The sequence below is a fragment of the Eutrigla gurnardus genome (assembly GCF_963514095.1).
Source record: "Eutrigla gurnardus genome assembly, chromosome: 4".
Lineage (NCBI taxonomy): Eukaryota > Metazoa > Chordata > Actinopteri > Perciformes > Triglidae > Eutrigla > Eutrigla gurnardus.
In genome coordinates this window covers 10,824,775-10,839,710 of record NC_139918.1, presented here as the reverse complement: position 1 = coordinate 10,839,710, position 14,936 = coordinate 10,824,775, and the positions used below count along the sequence as shown (strand labels likewise).

Sequence of the window (14,936 nt, the reverse complement as noted above, 5' to 3'; positions counted from 1 at the left end):
TTAAAAGAGGACATGATTAAAATGCTTCCAGGAGGATAGGTTGGGTCCTCATCACTTGTTACATTATTAATTAGGCTGATTATTGTTCCGTGATTTAGAAACAGAAGCGGGGCGCCATTAATGGGCTCCTCCGACCCTGAAAAGGTGTTGATGATCATTGAAATTAATCAGGTGTCGTTGATTTCAACATTTAATTTTAATATATTTACTGTTGTTTATTCAGAGCATCCATATGTTTGCCTTAATTGGAAATATTTAAACCTTGAGATGATTCTTTAAAATGAAAGGCGAAATATTCTGAAGCATTTGGATTTGATTATTATTATTATAAAAACAAGAATATTATTATGTTCAGTTACTTTTAAAGGCCTTACAGTAATGTTGCCACAACAAAAAGTCACCTGTTTGTTTAATTGAAGCTGTGAATCTACACGTAAACGTCTCCCAACAATGCGTTGCCAGGGCAGCGCGTCATGCAAGCTGATTGGCCGATCCAACTCCTGTCATGAAGCTGGTTTGAAACAGACAAGAAAATAGGGCTGGGGAATATGGAGAAAACCAAATATCACAATATTCCTCATTCATCAAATACATCGATAACAATATTTGCAACCGTATTGTTAACTGGAAAGTTTCCAGTGGAAACGTAACTGAGAAGGATTTAGTTGTATGGGAATGTCATTCTGTTAGAGGAAGGGTGGAATTGCAACGATATCGGGCTGATTATTGATGCTTTCATAACCTTTAAGCACAATGAGATTTTTGAGTCCCCATCAGTAATGTGGATATAAAGACTAATGACTGAAGACTAACTAAAAGAATAATTAAAAGTATGTAAGTATGTTCAGAAAATGACATCCCTTTAGTGTAATGCAGCCTTTAAAACCAGGTAAAGACAACACTTATGCCATAATGCAATATCCAAAATCAAAGATGAAATCTAGTTTCATATCAGGATATCGGTATATGGATATATTGCCCAACCCTAGAATAAAAAAAGTGATTTAAGTTGTACAGGTGTTATTCCACCCTGAAATCGAGCCCTAAAATGTGTTCTAACATTCACAGTTGGTACGTTTAAAGCAGTCCCCAGATCTCAAGTCCAGAATCTATGACGAGGAGCACTGAAGGTGATCTGCAGGCTCATGCTGGTGCAACAGCACACTAGTAACATACTAACAAGTCTTCTGCCTGGTTTTACTCCCATGTAGAAAACCAATCTAAAGTGCGTTCCCTTGCAGGATGAAACCTCTGAACCACCCTGACCGACGGGACCCCAAAGAGATGCAGCGGAGAAATTCAATTAGCTGGACCGAAGCTTTGACATTTGACCGAGCTCATTATGTGTGTTTAATGTCAGCGACGATGTCACAATGAAGTCAGAGGCTTATTTCCATGAGTGTAATTAAATTGAAAAAGTCAAGCAGAATACAGAGAGAGACGCCTGATTACTCCATTATTCATGTGACACGTTTAACTATGGATGGGCATCATGTTTACCAGCTTATTATTGGAATGTTCCCATAATGACGTGATGAATTGAATCTGTGTGACATTAGTATGTGAGGACTTTGCTTCATGTCAGCCTGCAGCTCTGCTCCTCTCTCCTGTGTCAACATTGCCCTCCGGTGGTGGAGACAGTGTGGTGCAGCTGCAGCCTCACCTGCTGCGGCATCGTTCACTCTGCTGCTGGGTTTATTCAAATAAAACTACATGTCAGCCCTGTGATAGACTGGTTACCTGTCTGTCTCTACATGTCGGCCCTGTGATAGACTGGTTACCTGTCTGTCTCTACATGTCAGCCCTGTGATAGACTGGTACCTGTCTGTCTCTACATGTCAGCCCTGTGATAGACTGGTTACCTGTCTGTCTCTACATGTCAGCCCTGTGATAGACTGGTTACCTGTCTGTCTCTACATGTCAGCCCTGTGATAGGCTGGTACCTGTCTGTCTCTACATGTCAGCCCTGTGATAGACTGGTTACCTGTCTGTCTCTACATGTCAGCCCTGTGATAGACTGGTACCTGTCTGTCTCTACATGTCAGCCCTGTGATAGACTGGTTACCTGTCTGTCTCTCCCCTGAATACAGGATAAGCGGTAGACGATGCATGGATGGATGGATGGATGTTAAAATCAAACAAGTTACATAAATACAGCAAATTAGAAATTGTGAATACTCATCCAAATAATTGCATTCATCAATTCTTCATGGAGGCTTTAAAATCATTGTTGTGAACAATTGAGACCTTGAATCGTGTATTTTCATCCAGAACGACGTGACAGTAAGCGTTCCTCGTCTGTCCCCACAGGAGCTGTACTCCCAGTCGTACGACGCCGTGGGCGTGATGTTCGCCTCCATCCCAGGCTTCGCAGACTTCTACTCCCAGACCGAGATGAACAACCAGGGAGTGGAGTGCCTCAGGCTCCTCAACGAAATCATTGCCGACTTTGACGAGGTGAGACTGTGGCCTTTTTGAAGTGCACCCACTTAAAACATGCAGGGTACCGTCTCCGACGTCAGTGTCGTTTTTGATTAAAACGTCCAGCTTTTTCCCCGGAACACTTCAGAAGTGATTAATGCAAAGGCAGAAACAACAGGAGAGCCATCAGACGGTGTTTATCTCAGATAGAACTCCAGAAGAGACTAAACACTCAACGTGCAAAATATCACAGACAACTTTTTTCAGCCAGAGAAGAATCCAGATATGAGCTTCCTTCTGGGAATGACTCCAATTATAAGTTATAGGAAGAACAAATACACAAAAATGGGTTTATTTTCAGATTTCTCACAGATTTCGAAGAAGAAATAGAAAATCCTCCAGACTGAGCCACGGCAGTCGAACTGCAGTGAGTATACTTGTTAAAGAAATAAAGTACTAAATCAACAAAAACAATTATTGAACAATATTGGAAAATAGATTATTTATAAAGATTACGCTTATATTATCAATGATTTTTGTAGGAAACGCATGTTATACGTGGTAGAACAAGACAAGTGAAACAGTCTCAAACTCTGTTCTTTAAAATATGATAGTTACGATAAATAATAAAAAAAAAACAGTAATTTCAGGCGAACAAAAAATATCCCATATATAAAAATAGAACAAGAATCAGCATTTTAAAACAAATACCACCCTTCCAGGAACAAATACTAATTTGGTGACTGACATTATTAATGATCCCTCCAGCCAATAGAAGAGAAAGATTATTTCAGTTTTCATATCCAATCAGTTCAAAAAGACAAACACAACAAAAGAGCAGTAAAGTCACACTCGTGTTTAGTTTAGATTTCACACTCAGAGGAATAACGCTGGTTTGATTGTCCTTGGCTTGGTAATGTTGAGAAACGTGCAAAAGAACACCAGATTTTAGAGGAGTATCCAACTAAAATCACAACCCAGTGTTGCCAACTCTTTTACAAAACTCCCAAGTCCCTACATCCAACGAGAAAGTCGCCAAGTCGGCAATACTGGCAGCCTGTCCCGTCAGGTCTCTCTCATCCCATCCAATCTGTTCATCCAGGCCGAATGAAATGATTGGACGGGCTTCTTAAAGTCCTCAAACGGAGCTCGTCAAAGTGTCCTAATGAGAGCAGAGACGAGCAGCTGAGCTCGGTGCCGCCTCTGGCTTTTCAGACACAAACACACTCCTCTGTTCACCTTGACGGAGGCCCATAGTGTCAGCAGCAGATAATAACACGGCCGGTCACGACTTATCACATGCAACCACGTGAAAGTGAGTGTTTAGCATAGTGATTACAAGCGGTGGTGCTGAAACACATGTGGGTTCTTTGTTGTTCTGCTGCTGCAGCTCAGAATTCTGATCAAACCGTTATTAGTTCACAGTTCCTCTGTTGATGCTGCATTCACACACGGCGGGATGAGAGGAAATATTTACATACGTATTTACATACATATTTACTTACACAAATATCATAAGTGACATAGGGGGTTTTTATTAGTTTGTACAAACTCTATTTTATTTAATCCAGAGGGAGAAACACAAAACTGGAGTTTATACTGACTGAATACATAGACGTGTTGTGTTCATCGCAGCCAAAGGTATTTATTATTTATTTTATTATCACCGATAGTTTGATGTCTTTTCTGGTAATAATCAGTCGGTTATTAAACAGACTGGCAGAAGGCAGGTTGGACTTTTCCTTTTAGATGTGAGATCAGAAAATAACGCTTCTCGTCATTGTGTCTAATGTGACAGTTGCTCGGTGAGGACCGTTTCCAGGATATCGAGAAGATCAAGACGATCGGCAGCACCTACATGGCCGTCTCCGGTCTGTCGCCTGAAAAACAGGTGAGATCCTCCGGCCTTCATTTTGTCTTCAACCGACATGCTGAAGGTCATTTTCACATTTGCCTCACAAACAGTGAAATGGGTGGAATCCATCTGCTGGTTGACAACAACTCACTGTAGCTGTGTCGTTTACCATGAACTCAGAGTAATCATGTTTACGTGATTTAATTTGTGATATGGAGCGAATATGGAGAGGCTGAGTCACAAAATCTGACAACAAAAGTATTATTTCCTGGTCCACACCACAGTAAAACATAAGGAATACACAGGACAGTCACTCGAGGACTGTGAGGTTTGAACAAAATAAACTTAACTAAACATTTGTTTGGTTTATTTTGATCACAAAGCAGCTGCACAAAGACTTTTCTTAAAGTTTAGTCTTTAGTCTTAGTCTTTTTAAAAATTACAAAAATAACAATTTCTCTCTTTCAATTTTTATATCAAAATCCAGTGTTTCAGTCAAAAATATCATGACATCCATCTATCTATGGGTGCAGATCCCGGGGGCATTTCTGAAAAATATGAATTGTTTGGGGAAAAAAAAAATCACTTTTGTGTCCCCCCCAACCCTGACATCGGATCTGCACCTTTCCAACCACCAATCAAATTCCTCCCATAGTTCAGTCCCGCCCTCCTGTTCTTTGGAAATGCAACCAGATAATTGGATGATGCTAATAGTTTTTATTTGTTGTGAGAAGCTTACTGAGGTAAAACATTAAACGGGCCTATTTAAGTCAGTCGGATCGTGGTGTCAGCCGGGTCCCGGGGTCAGCTGGGTCCCGGTGTCAGCCGGGTCCCGGGGTCAGCTGGGTCCCGGTGTCAGCCGGGTCCCGGGGTCAGCCGGGTCCCGGTGTCAGCCGGGTCCCGGTGTCAGCCGGGTCCTGGTGTCAGCCGGGTCCTGGCCTTCCGTTCATTCCGACTCTTCTTCTCTTGACCCGCAGCAATGTGAAGATAAATGGGGTCACCTGTGTGCGTTGGCTGATTTCGCCATCGCCCTCAACGAGAGCATCCAGGAGATCAACAAGCATTCATTCAACAACTTCGAGCTGAGGATCGGTAAGAGCTCCGTGTCATTCAAGCATGTTCATTCTCTCGTTCCCTTTTTGATTCTTTCATTTAGTTTTTTTCAAATTTTTTGTACCTCAACATAATATGTTGCTGAATGAGTTAGTGTCATTATTGTTTTGATATTAAGTCATTAATTAGTGATACTAAGTCATTATCAGAGAAAAGCAGTGACAGTAAACCATGTTAGCGTGACTGTGACCGTCATGCACAATTCCGGAACGCACTGAACCTGAAGCAGCTAAATGGAATCCAGCCGTCATTCCTTTCATTATTTAGACATGCTTTTTCTTAATTTCACGTGTCAAAATGTCTGTTGTGAAAAAAGAGCGTCCTAAAGAGCTTCTGAAGGAAACAAGTCCCATCTATAATACTTTTACTTGGGATATTAAAATACAGCTTGAATTGTAAACTTAAAATTGTAAAATGTGTGAAATAAATATAGATATTAAATCAATAATTAAGTTCATCACGTTGTGTCAAACAGAGTTTTAGACACATGTTGTAGCAGTAAACAGTCTTTAAAGTGTTTAACATGTATAAACAGCTGATCTCCTGTGTGTCTTTGGCAGGCATGGCCCACGGCTCGGTGGTGGCCGGTGTGATCGGCGCCAAGAAGCCTCAGTACGACATCTGGGGGAAGACGGTGAACCTGTCCAGCCGGATGGACAGCACGGGCGTCAGCGGCAAGATCCAGGTGCCCGAGGACACCTACCTGATCCTCAAAGAGCGCGGCTTCGCCTTCGAGTACCGCGGGGAGATCTACGTGAAGGGCATCAGTGAGCAGGAGGGCAAGATCCGAACGCACTTCCTGCTGGGCCGAGTGCAGCCCAACCCGCTCATCCTGCAGCCGCGTAAAATCACCGGCCAGTACTCGCTGGCAGCCGTGGTGCTCGGCCTGGTGCAGTCGCTCAACAGGCAGAAGCAGAAGCAGATCCTCAACGAGAACAACAACTCGGGCATCATGAAGGGCCACCACCACTACAACCGGAGGACGTTGTTAGCGCCCGGTAGCTCCGAGGTGGGAGGGGGGCATCACACCGAGCCAGCCGATAAGACTGAGCTGTCCTGAAGGGCAGACCGGAGTTTCGGGTCCACACAGATTCCTGAGAGGCAGTGCTGCTCTCACGGCGAGAACGCTCCAGGTGGTTGAGTTAAACTTCAGTGGTGCAGTAGCAGTAGGACCCAGAAAAGCAGGTGGAAGCTCTCCAGGGCTCATAGCAATGTTAGTATCCGAGCACTTAAAGCTTCGCCTGGTTCCAGACCTCTGAATGGACACACATACCGGCTGTTTGGCCCGGTGTGTGGATGAGACTGCTTCCACTGACAGTTACTCATTAGGGTAAAATGGAATCTCTTAATAGGTTTCAGCAAAAAGGCTCTAATTCTGGTTCTCTAAAGGAGATCATGGACCGTGGGCCGATTTCTCACAACGGTGTCACGGTATCACACTGATCTACAGGTTGCAGTAATAGTAATTTGTTGTAGAGAGGCAAAGTCCCGCCACTTCCTGTGGACCACCATGGGACCCTATTCCAGAACATGTACGGTAGTCAACGGCTAGAGACAAATCATTTTGTGATCCCATTTGAATAGTGCCATGAATTACTCGTATGAAATTCAAAAGATCATTTCACGTCAAGAAAGTCTCAATTTGTCATGTAACTGTCAACGTTTCAGACAAAATATGTAAATAGAAAGACGACAAACACAAAAGTCTCATAAGCGGCGTCTCTCTCTAAAGCTACGATGGGTGTTTGTTCAGTACCAGGATGTAACGTTACTATAACAATAGGTCTCTCTGTGTGTTGGGTACCAGGATGTAACGTTACTATAACAACAGGTCTCTCTGTGCGTTGGGTACCAGGATGTAACGTTACTATAACAATAGGTCTCTCTGTGTGTTGGGTACCAGGATGTAACGTTACTATAACAACAGGTCTCTCTGTGTGTTTGGTACCAGGATGTTACGTTACTATAACAATAGGTCTCTCTGTGTGTTGGGTACCAGGATGTAACGTTACTATAACAACAGGTCTCTCTGTGTGTTTGGTACCAGGATGTTACGTTACTATAACAATAGGTCTCTCTGTGTGTTGGGTACCGGGATGTAACGTTACTATAACAACAGGTCTCTCTGTGTGTTGGGTACCAGGATGTAACGTTACTATAACAACAGGTCTCTGTGTGTGTTGGGTACCAGAATGTAACGTTACTATAACAACAGGTCTCTCTGTGTGTTGGGTACCAGGATGTAACGTTACTATAACAACAGCTCTCTCTGTGTGTTGGGTACCAGGATGTACCGTTACTATAACAACAGGTCTCTGTGTGTGTTGGGTACCAGAATGTAACGTTACTATAACAACAGGTCTCTGTGTGTGTTGGGTACCAGAATGTAACGTTACTATAACAACAGCTCTCTCTGTGTGTTTGGTACCAGGATGTAACGTTACTATAACAACAGCTCTCTCTGTGTGTTGGGTACCAGGATGTAACATCACTCACACTAACAACAGGTTTCGCTTCTCTTCCTGACTGATAAAAAGAGACGCTGGATCAAACACATCAGGTAAAGTAACATATAACATTAGTGATAGCTAGCTAGCTAGCAGGCCACGCTAACAGCCGTGTTGGTGATGATACGAGAAATGTTGTTCACTGAACGGTTAAACACTAAACGAAATGATACAACGACAAACTGAGACTTTCTGGACTCGCAAAATTATCTTTTAAATTGACCATTATCATAAGTGTAATTCATGGTATGATTCAAACGGGATGAAATAATGATTTGTCTCCTTTGTAATTTTTCCGAAATGAAGACTTCACCTCTCTATAGCCTACAGAAATGCAACAATAAAAGGCAGAAGAAGAAGACTGCCAGCTGCTATCCATTGATGCAAACAGTGCAGTTCCATTTTAAGGAAAATCATATTTCCAAATGTGTTATGATGGAAGGAGTGTGTTCGACCTCAAGGATACGTGTGTGTTTTGGTGAGAAACACTGAATGTAAATAGAAAGAAAACACCATTAAAGAGGACCTATTCTGCTCCTTTTCTGGTTCATATTTGTATTCCAGGTTACTACTAGAAGATGTTTACATGCTTTAATGGTAAAAAAAAAAAGCTTTATTTTTCCGTCTTTTCTGTGCTGCAGCATTGTCCTCTCCCGCCCCTCCCTCCCAAAAAACCTTGTCTGCTCTGATTGATCACCCTGTTGTGATTGTCTTTATCGTAGGCAAGTGGACTTGCTTTAGGTTCTTGAAGGCATTCGGCCTCTCATCCCAGAGGCTTCTAACCGTCTGAACTGATGAAGCCTCTTGGATGACGTCTAAACCTCTTCAAACACCTAAAGCAAGTCCAGTTGCTTACGCTAAAGCTTTCAAAGATATCCATGACCTGGACGACTGTTGTGATTGGTCAACCACTCAGTGCGTTTGTCAGAAATGTCCCACCCATCACCATAACAAGATAACACGTTGTGCATCTGAGGAATAGCGATTTAACACATTTTAGTCACTTGTTCTTCAGCTCCTCTTTCTTTAGAAGCAAACCGGAAAACAGCGTCTTAACAGATCCACGCTCAGCTCAGTTTGAGGGCGTGGCAAAGATATAATGCAGAATTGGTACTTGATGACATCACTCCATACATCATAAACACACTGAAGGAAAGGAAAGAAGCAGAAAAGCTGAATAGGTCCTCTTTAAATGAACAACCAGGTGAAGGCAGGATATCAGGAGATGCTCCACACTCATTTCAGATGAGTTGGTTGTGGAGATTAGCTGCACCCTGAACACAAACCAGTCTGACACTATGAGGTTAATTAGCATGTTAGCCTAGCTGAGCTAACACATGCTAACACAGTTATTCCAATATCATGAATGTCATACAAGAACCAATGAAGGTTTACCAGTGAGCCCAAATATGTTTCTCTGACTCCTCCCACTCTGGTTTAACTCAACCAATGAGATTGTTTCTGCCTCCGGAAACCGCTCTGCTGTTTATGAATGTTTGTAGAACTGAAACTCCACTTTATTCCTGAAGGAGGAAGAGGAGGAGGATGAAGAGCTGGTGGTGGTGTAGAGATGGAGGGACCGCTCGTCTGTTCCAATGATCCCGTCGGACAGTATGGCGTCCCTCCTGTCGTTTCCACTCCCTTTTTATGTCACCCCGCCCCGAACCCAGACACCCTGTCCCGCTCTGACCCTCGCCCGGTGTGGATGTTTCTTTTTTGTATTTCTTTTATATATGAGAACACAATAAAAAGGGGTCTAATTTTTTATAAAAGCCGTGTCTGCTTGCCTTTATTTTGTCACAGATGCAGAAGTTTAAATTCATTCCTAAACATTATTTATGCTATATAAACAGGTTTTCTGTAACATGCAATCTGACAACTTAATAATGATCATTTTAGACACACTTTATTTATACAGCATCTTTCAAACTTGGCTACGTGCTTCATAAATCTGCACCACAATTCAACAAAATACAGTGGATAAAATAAAATACAATAAAGTCAGAGCAAAAACAATAAATAAAACACTATGTGGATGTTACTAATTGTGTAAGCCTCATATTTGCAGTCAGGCCATGTATTTATGTAAATAGGGGTGATGAGCTGAGCTTGAATATCAGCTGCTGCACTAATGTGAGACAAAATGCCATACATCATAATCAGAACAACTCATTCAGAAAGCTAACGAGGCTGCCAGACGAACAGCAATCAGGATAAATGTAGAGACAAGATATGCAAAAGCACACGTACAACTTAGGACCTTAAGTCTAAGTTAACTTAAGCCCCTAAGTTAGGGCGACTGTGGCTCAGTTGGTAGAGCGGGTTGGCCAATTTTCGGAGGGTTGGCAGTTCAATCCGCCCTTGTCACTGTGTCATGGTCAATGTGTCCTTGGGCAAGACACTTCACCCAGCTTGCCTTGTGTGAATGTGTATGACTGCTGTATGTTTGAGGTGGGGGTCGGAGGGGCCGTAGGCGCTGAATGGCAGCCATGCTTCCGTCAGTCTGCCCCAAGGCAGCTGTGGCTACTATCGTAGTTTACTACCACCGGTATGACTGTGCGTGAATGAATGGAACCCGGAACCCTGTCAGAGCGCTTTGAGTGTCTTGAAAAGCGCCATATAAATCCAATCCATTATAATTATTATATGCAGTGGTTTGCATTAAGAGTCGATGCAGAACTGGGTTCAAATCCTGGCACTATCTAACTGGGAACGTTTCTAGTCTCCATACATGCGTTAGTGGAGAAAGGGGACACGGTAGACGAGGACAGACGTGATGTAATGTGTGCAAATGTCCACTAGATGGGAGGAGACACTGGGGTTTTTTTTTGCTTCAGCAGCACATGCATAGTTTTTATTCCTACTGCTGCTGGCTGCAGGACGATGTCACCCCATCTGTTGCCATGGTGCTGTGACCTCTGACCTCTGAACGACTGTACCGGAGAACACTGGTAGAAATAATTGTCCGATTAAAGGGACACTATTGAGTCAACAGACGGTGTGAAGCATGCTTTATGAGGACACAAGAAAATATGATATTTACAGTATGAATTTATATTCAAGCATTTAAAAAGAGGTGGTTGTGTCCGAAATCACTCAGCTCCCAAATCACCCGTCCCCGGGGCGACTAGGGGTTGTAAGGAGTAACATATTGGAAAAAAAAATAAAACCCACTCAAGCCAGAAGTACTCATGACACAGGTCTCAAGTGCAATTAACCATTTCTGTTGTTTATTCACAACAAACTAAACAATTCTGCATCCAGTTAACAAAGCACAGCGCTCGTCTTCAGAGCAGAACACACAGCAGGGACGCTGCTGGACGACACACTCTGGCATCTCCAGCTCTGATATCCTCCACCTGGTGATTGGCGACTGAAAACAGCCACGCTCAATCAGCTGCTCCAGCGGGGGAGGGAGGCACCTGCAGGACACAGAAGCACAGGAGGAAACCAACACACGTACATTTAGGGAATTTAGCAGACGCTTTTGTCCAAAGTGACTTACAACAAGTAAACTTGTGGAAAGAGAGAAACCACAACATATCATTGCCGATGAAGTATGACCGAAAAAACAGAAACAAGTGTTTCTCATCGGTCCTCATCTGAGTAAAGTAGTAAATACACTTCGGACACTGCTGTCGCGCAATTAAACGGCTGGTGGACCATCCATGATAAATACACGTGTATTTTTTTGTAATAAATACATATTGTATTCGTTGTAATTTAAGTTCCCCTGGTAAGCAGTGGTGCAGCCTATATGTCTAGGGCTTTTATTGTGAAAGGTAAGAACAAAAGGAGCAGTTAACTCTGCTGTTGGAGAGAAATAAGAGTGTTTTACCAAATTAATAAAGAACACTTTGCTCTGCTCACATTAAATATATTATTATGAAATATAGGTTTTGTCTCAATAACTCTGCTCTCTCTACTCTTGTCTGTCAAGACGAGTTTTGACAACAACTAGTAAATAGATTATTTGAGGATTAACTCAGCCTGGAAGGCAGTAAAAGTAAAACAAATAAAACCCCACATTATGTTTTGTTGTCATCAAGGTAACTTGATAAAGTGCTGTCTCGTTCTTATTTTTGCCATTACGCTCTCACTTTAATCAGGTTAGGTCAGTTCAGGTTTAAAGGCCTTGGGGGGACACTGGGATCAGTCCTGACTGTGTTGTGAACGAGCCGGACATAAGAGACACTTACTAGTCCTGAGAGAAAACCTCAGGAACATGAGAGAAACCTCAATTAGAGCTCGAAGGTCCAGATTCCAGACTAGGACTGGGCCCTGCTGGACGCCTCTGTATTGTATCAGTCAAATGTGCACATCTACATGAGAAGACTTTTGTAAATATATTTTTCTTTACATATATCTTCTTCTTTTTTTTTTTTTTTACATATTTCAAAAATATGATATGGTTTCATGTTTCTATATGATGCAAGTAATGTAATATCATACATATATTCACGTTCAAATAGTTCAAATAAAATATGCCGTGACGCGAATTTCACGCGAGAGTATGACAAAGTTTCGCTGAGTTTTTATAAATGCTTGTATTATCAGGTCAACACATTTTTTATAAATGCTTGCATTATCAGGTCGACAAGTGTTGACAAGTGTTGACCTGATAATACAAGCATTTATAAAAACTCAGCGAAACTTTGTCATACTCTCGCGTGAAACTCGCGTCACGGCATCGGCTGGGTGAACACGGAAGTGGCGTCTACGCTGCGGTAGCATAGCAGCTGAGGATAGAAGCTATCAGGCAAGTGTTCTTTTAAATAAACTCCTGATGTACTTACAAACTTTTAAATGCCTCGTTTTGTGAGTACAGACCCTATGTGTACTACTGCAGAAGTTTGGTAACATTCCATGCATTATTAGTGGGGTAATTAACGAGATATACCCTCTGTACCATAGCGCTAGTACTAAGCCATTCGGCTGATCGCCCTATCTTGACCAATGCTGACCATCGCTAAAAATGCTTCCGAGGGGGTGTTTGGCTGGATGTCTTGGTGGAAATTACCTAGGATGCATTTCACTCCGAACCATCACTTTAAGCAAAGATGTGGAGGGGGATTCGTAAACATACAGAAGTGTACGTGATTATGATGCGAAGGGGCGGAAAGCGGACTACCCGCCAATAAAAATGTTTCATTACCAACAGAAATTAAATTAAAACCAGACCACTCAGTGGTTGTCATGGTGACACTGGTTACTCCCCCTCCTGTCCACTCATATTTATCCATATGAACCCCACTTAGTATGATTGTGAGAAAATACCCGATGACCTGCTCCTTCCAGTTCCGTGAACGGGTGAATGGTGTAATGGTGTAATTGTGTGGAGCATGACGTCAGGCGTTCCGGAGCTCCTTTCCTTAGGAGAATTCTACCAGCTCTTATCCTCACTGACACTTTCATCCATCCGGGTCTTTTCACAGCTGGGAACCTTCTGAAAATCACTGCAGGTGATTTTAAAACACTAGGGGGCAGTAATGGTGTGTTCATACCAAACATGAAGCGAATGATTACATGATTACAGCCCAGTAGCTCACATTAGTCCAGAGACCAGACCAGACTATGTGGAGAAAACCAGAGCTGTCTATGGTCCAGACAACAAGGTTACTGCGGTATTTATGTATTTTTATGTCTATCCATGACGTTATTTTAAGTGTTGATGGAGCAGCTAAAATGCTAGCATATCCTAGCACCCATCAATCCATTCAGAAATTTTAAAAGTCGAAAATCAAAAGTACTTTTGATTTTCGTCTTTCAAACAGACGTAACAAAGTAGGACTTCACACATTTTACAATTCACCATCATGTGTGTTTATTTCAGCATCCTTTTTTATATGTTTATTGCAATAAAATCACAGTAAAATTGTTTATTTTGTGTTCATACAGCTGTGGTGAACCAGCCATGTATGTCTTGCTACACAGAGAACACAGCTCAGTGAAAATCACCTCCGGATGATGTTACGATTGCAGACATGCCGGCTTTTTGGTTTGTTGTTATTTACATAACGGGAACGTGAGATAAAAAAACTCACTTCGCATTTAACCTGACATAACAGGTGTTGCGGGTGTGTGTCAAAGTCAAACCACATCAACCTCAACATATTCGCCTTCCACCACATTTGATTGAACGTGTCAAAAGCTGCATATTGCAGCTTTAAAATGTCCTCCCACTCTCTCCATCTGCCTCGAACAGGCGTCCCCTAAACAGAGACATCACCGGTGAATGAATCAGTAAATCCATCCGAACGACTCGGATGAGCCAGCCACCGCGATGGGGACGAACGCAAACGCCGTGTGTGCAGGAGGAATTGATTGTGTTCCTCTCGTTTCCCTCCCTCGAATGGATTTTCTGTTAGACGTGAAGGTGGAAGGAGAAGAAGAGGGGGATGTGGAGAATGGAGTTGCCATGGCGACCACTGGCATGTTGTGGGTGCAGTGTTTGTGTGTGTGTGTGTGTGTGTGTGTGTGTGTGTGTGTGTGTGTGTGTGTGTGTAAAATCGTGACTATGAATGCTTTTCTGTGAGAGTCACATGAGGTTTTTCTGGAGCAACAGGAGCTGTCAAAGCTCACGTGAAAGTCTCGTCCTGAAAACACAAAGCTGCACCCACATCCAGGTGAGTTAACCACTGGTATTTGCACTCATTCTGGCTGATTGGCTCTTTGTTTCAGGTGGAGCTATGCTGCAACATGTCGTCAAACTCCACGAGCCAATAGGATGATAGAATGAAGAAGGTGGGACTGTTCCAGTCAAACAGGTTCAACAAAGGTGCTCTGTGCTGAGTCACAGTTGCAGATTGATGGATCGATGGTCATGATATTACTGGTTGAAATTGGTAGCAGATGTAAACATGCATCATATTTAGTTCTCCAGAAAGAAGAAAGCGTTGGATTTTGATATAATAATAAATAGAAGAAGAATAGAAGAAATAGATTTTTCAATTTTCCATCATTGAATACACTGTACAGTGTTTTTCTGTGCTCTTTTGCGATAAAGACATGCTCTCCAGTTCTGATATAATCTATTGCTA

General features: G+C 42.5%; 2 protein-coding genes across 2 annotated transcripts in view; both read left to right on the top strand.

Annotated features, from left to right (window-relative positions):
• The window catches only part of adcy8 (adenylate cyclase 8 (brain)), a 98,795-nt gene extending 91,579 nt beyond the window's left edge, over positions 1-7,216 (top strand). Inside the window, exons 14-17 of the mRNA XM_084008803.1 lie at positions 2,311-2,457; positions 4,220-4,312; positions 5,254-5,368; positions 5,950-7,216. Of these exons, the coding sequence (XP_083864929.1) occupies positions 2,311-2,457; positions 4,220-4,312; positions 5,254-5,368; positions 5,950-6,449 (855 nt within the window). The 3' untranslated portion in view covers positions 6,450-7,216. The remainder of the gene's footprint in view (positions 1-2,310; positions 2,458-4,219; positions 4,313-5,253; positions 5,369-5,949) is intronic.
• LOC311012987 (tripartite motif-containing protein 29-like) overlaps positions 1-14,936 on the top strand; it is a 160,147-nt gene that overhangs the window by 134,267 nt on the left and 10,944 nt on the right. The window lies entirely within an intron of this gene.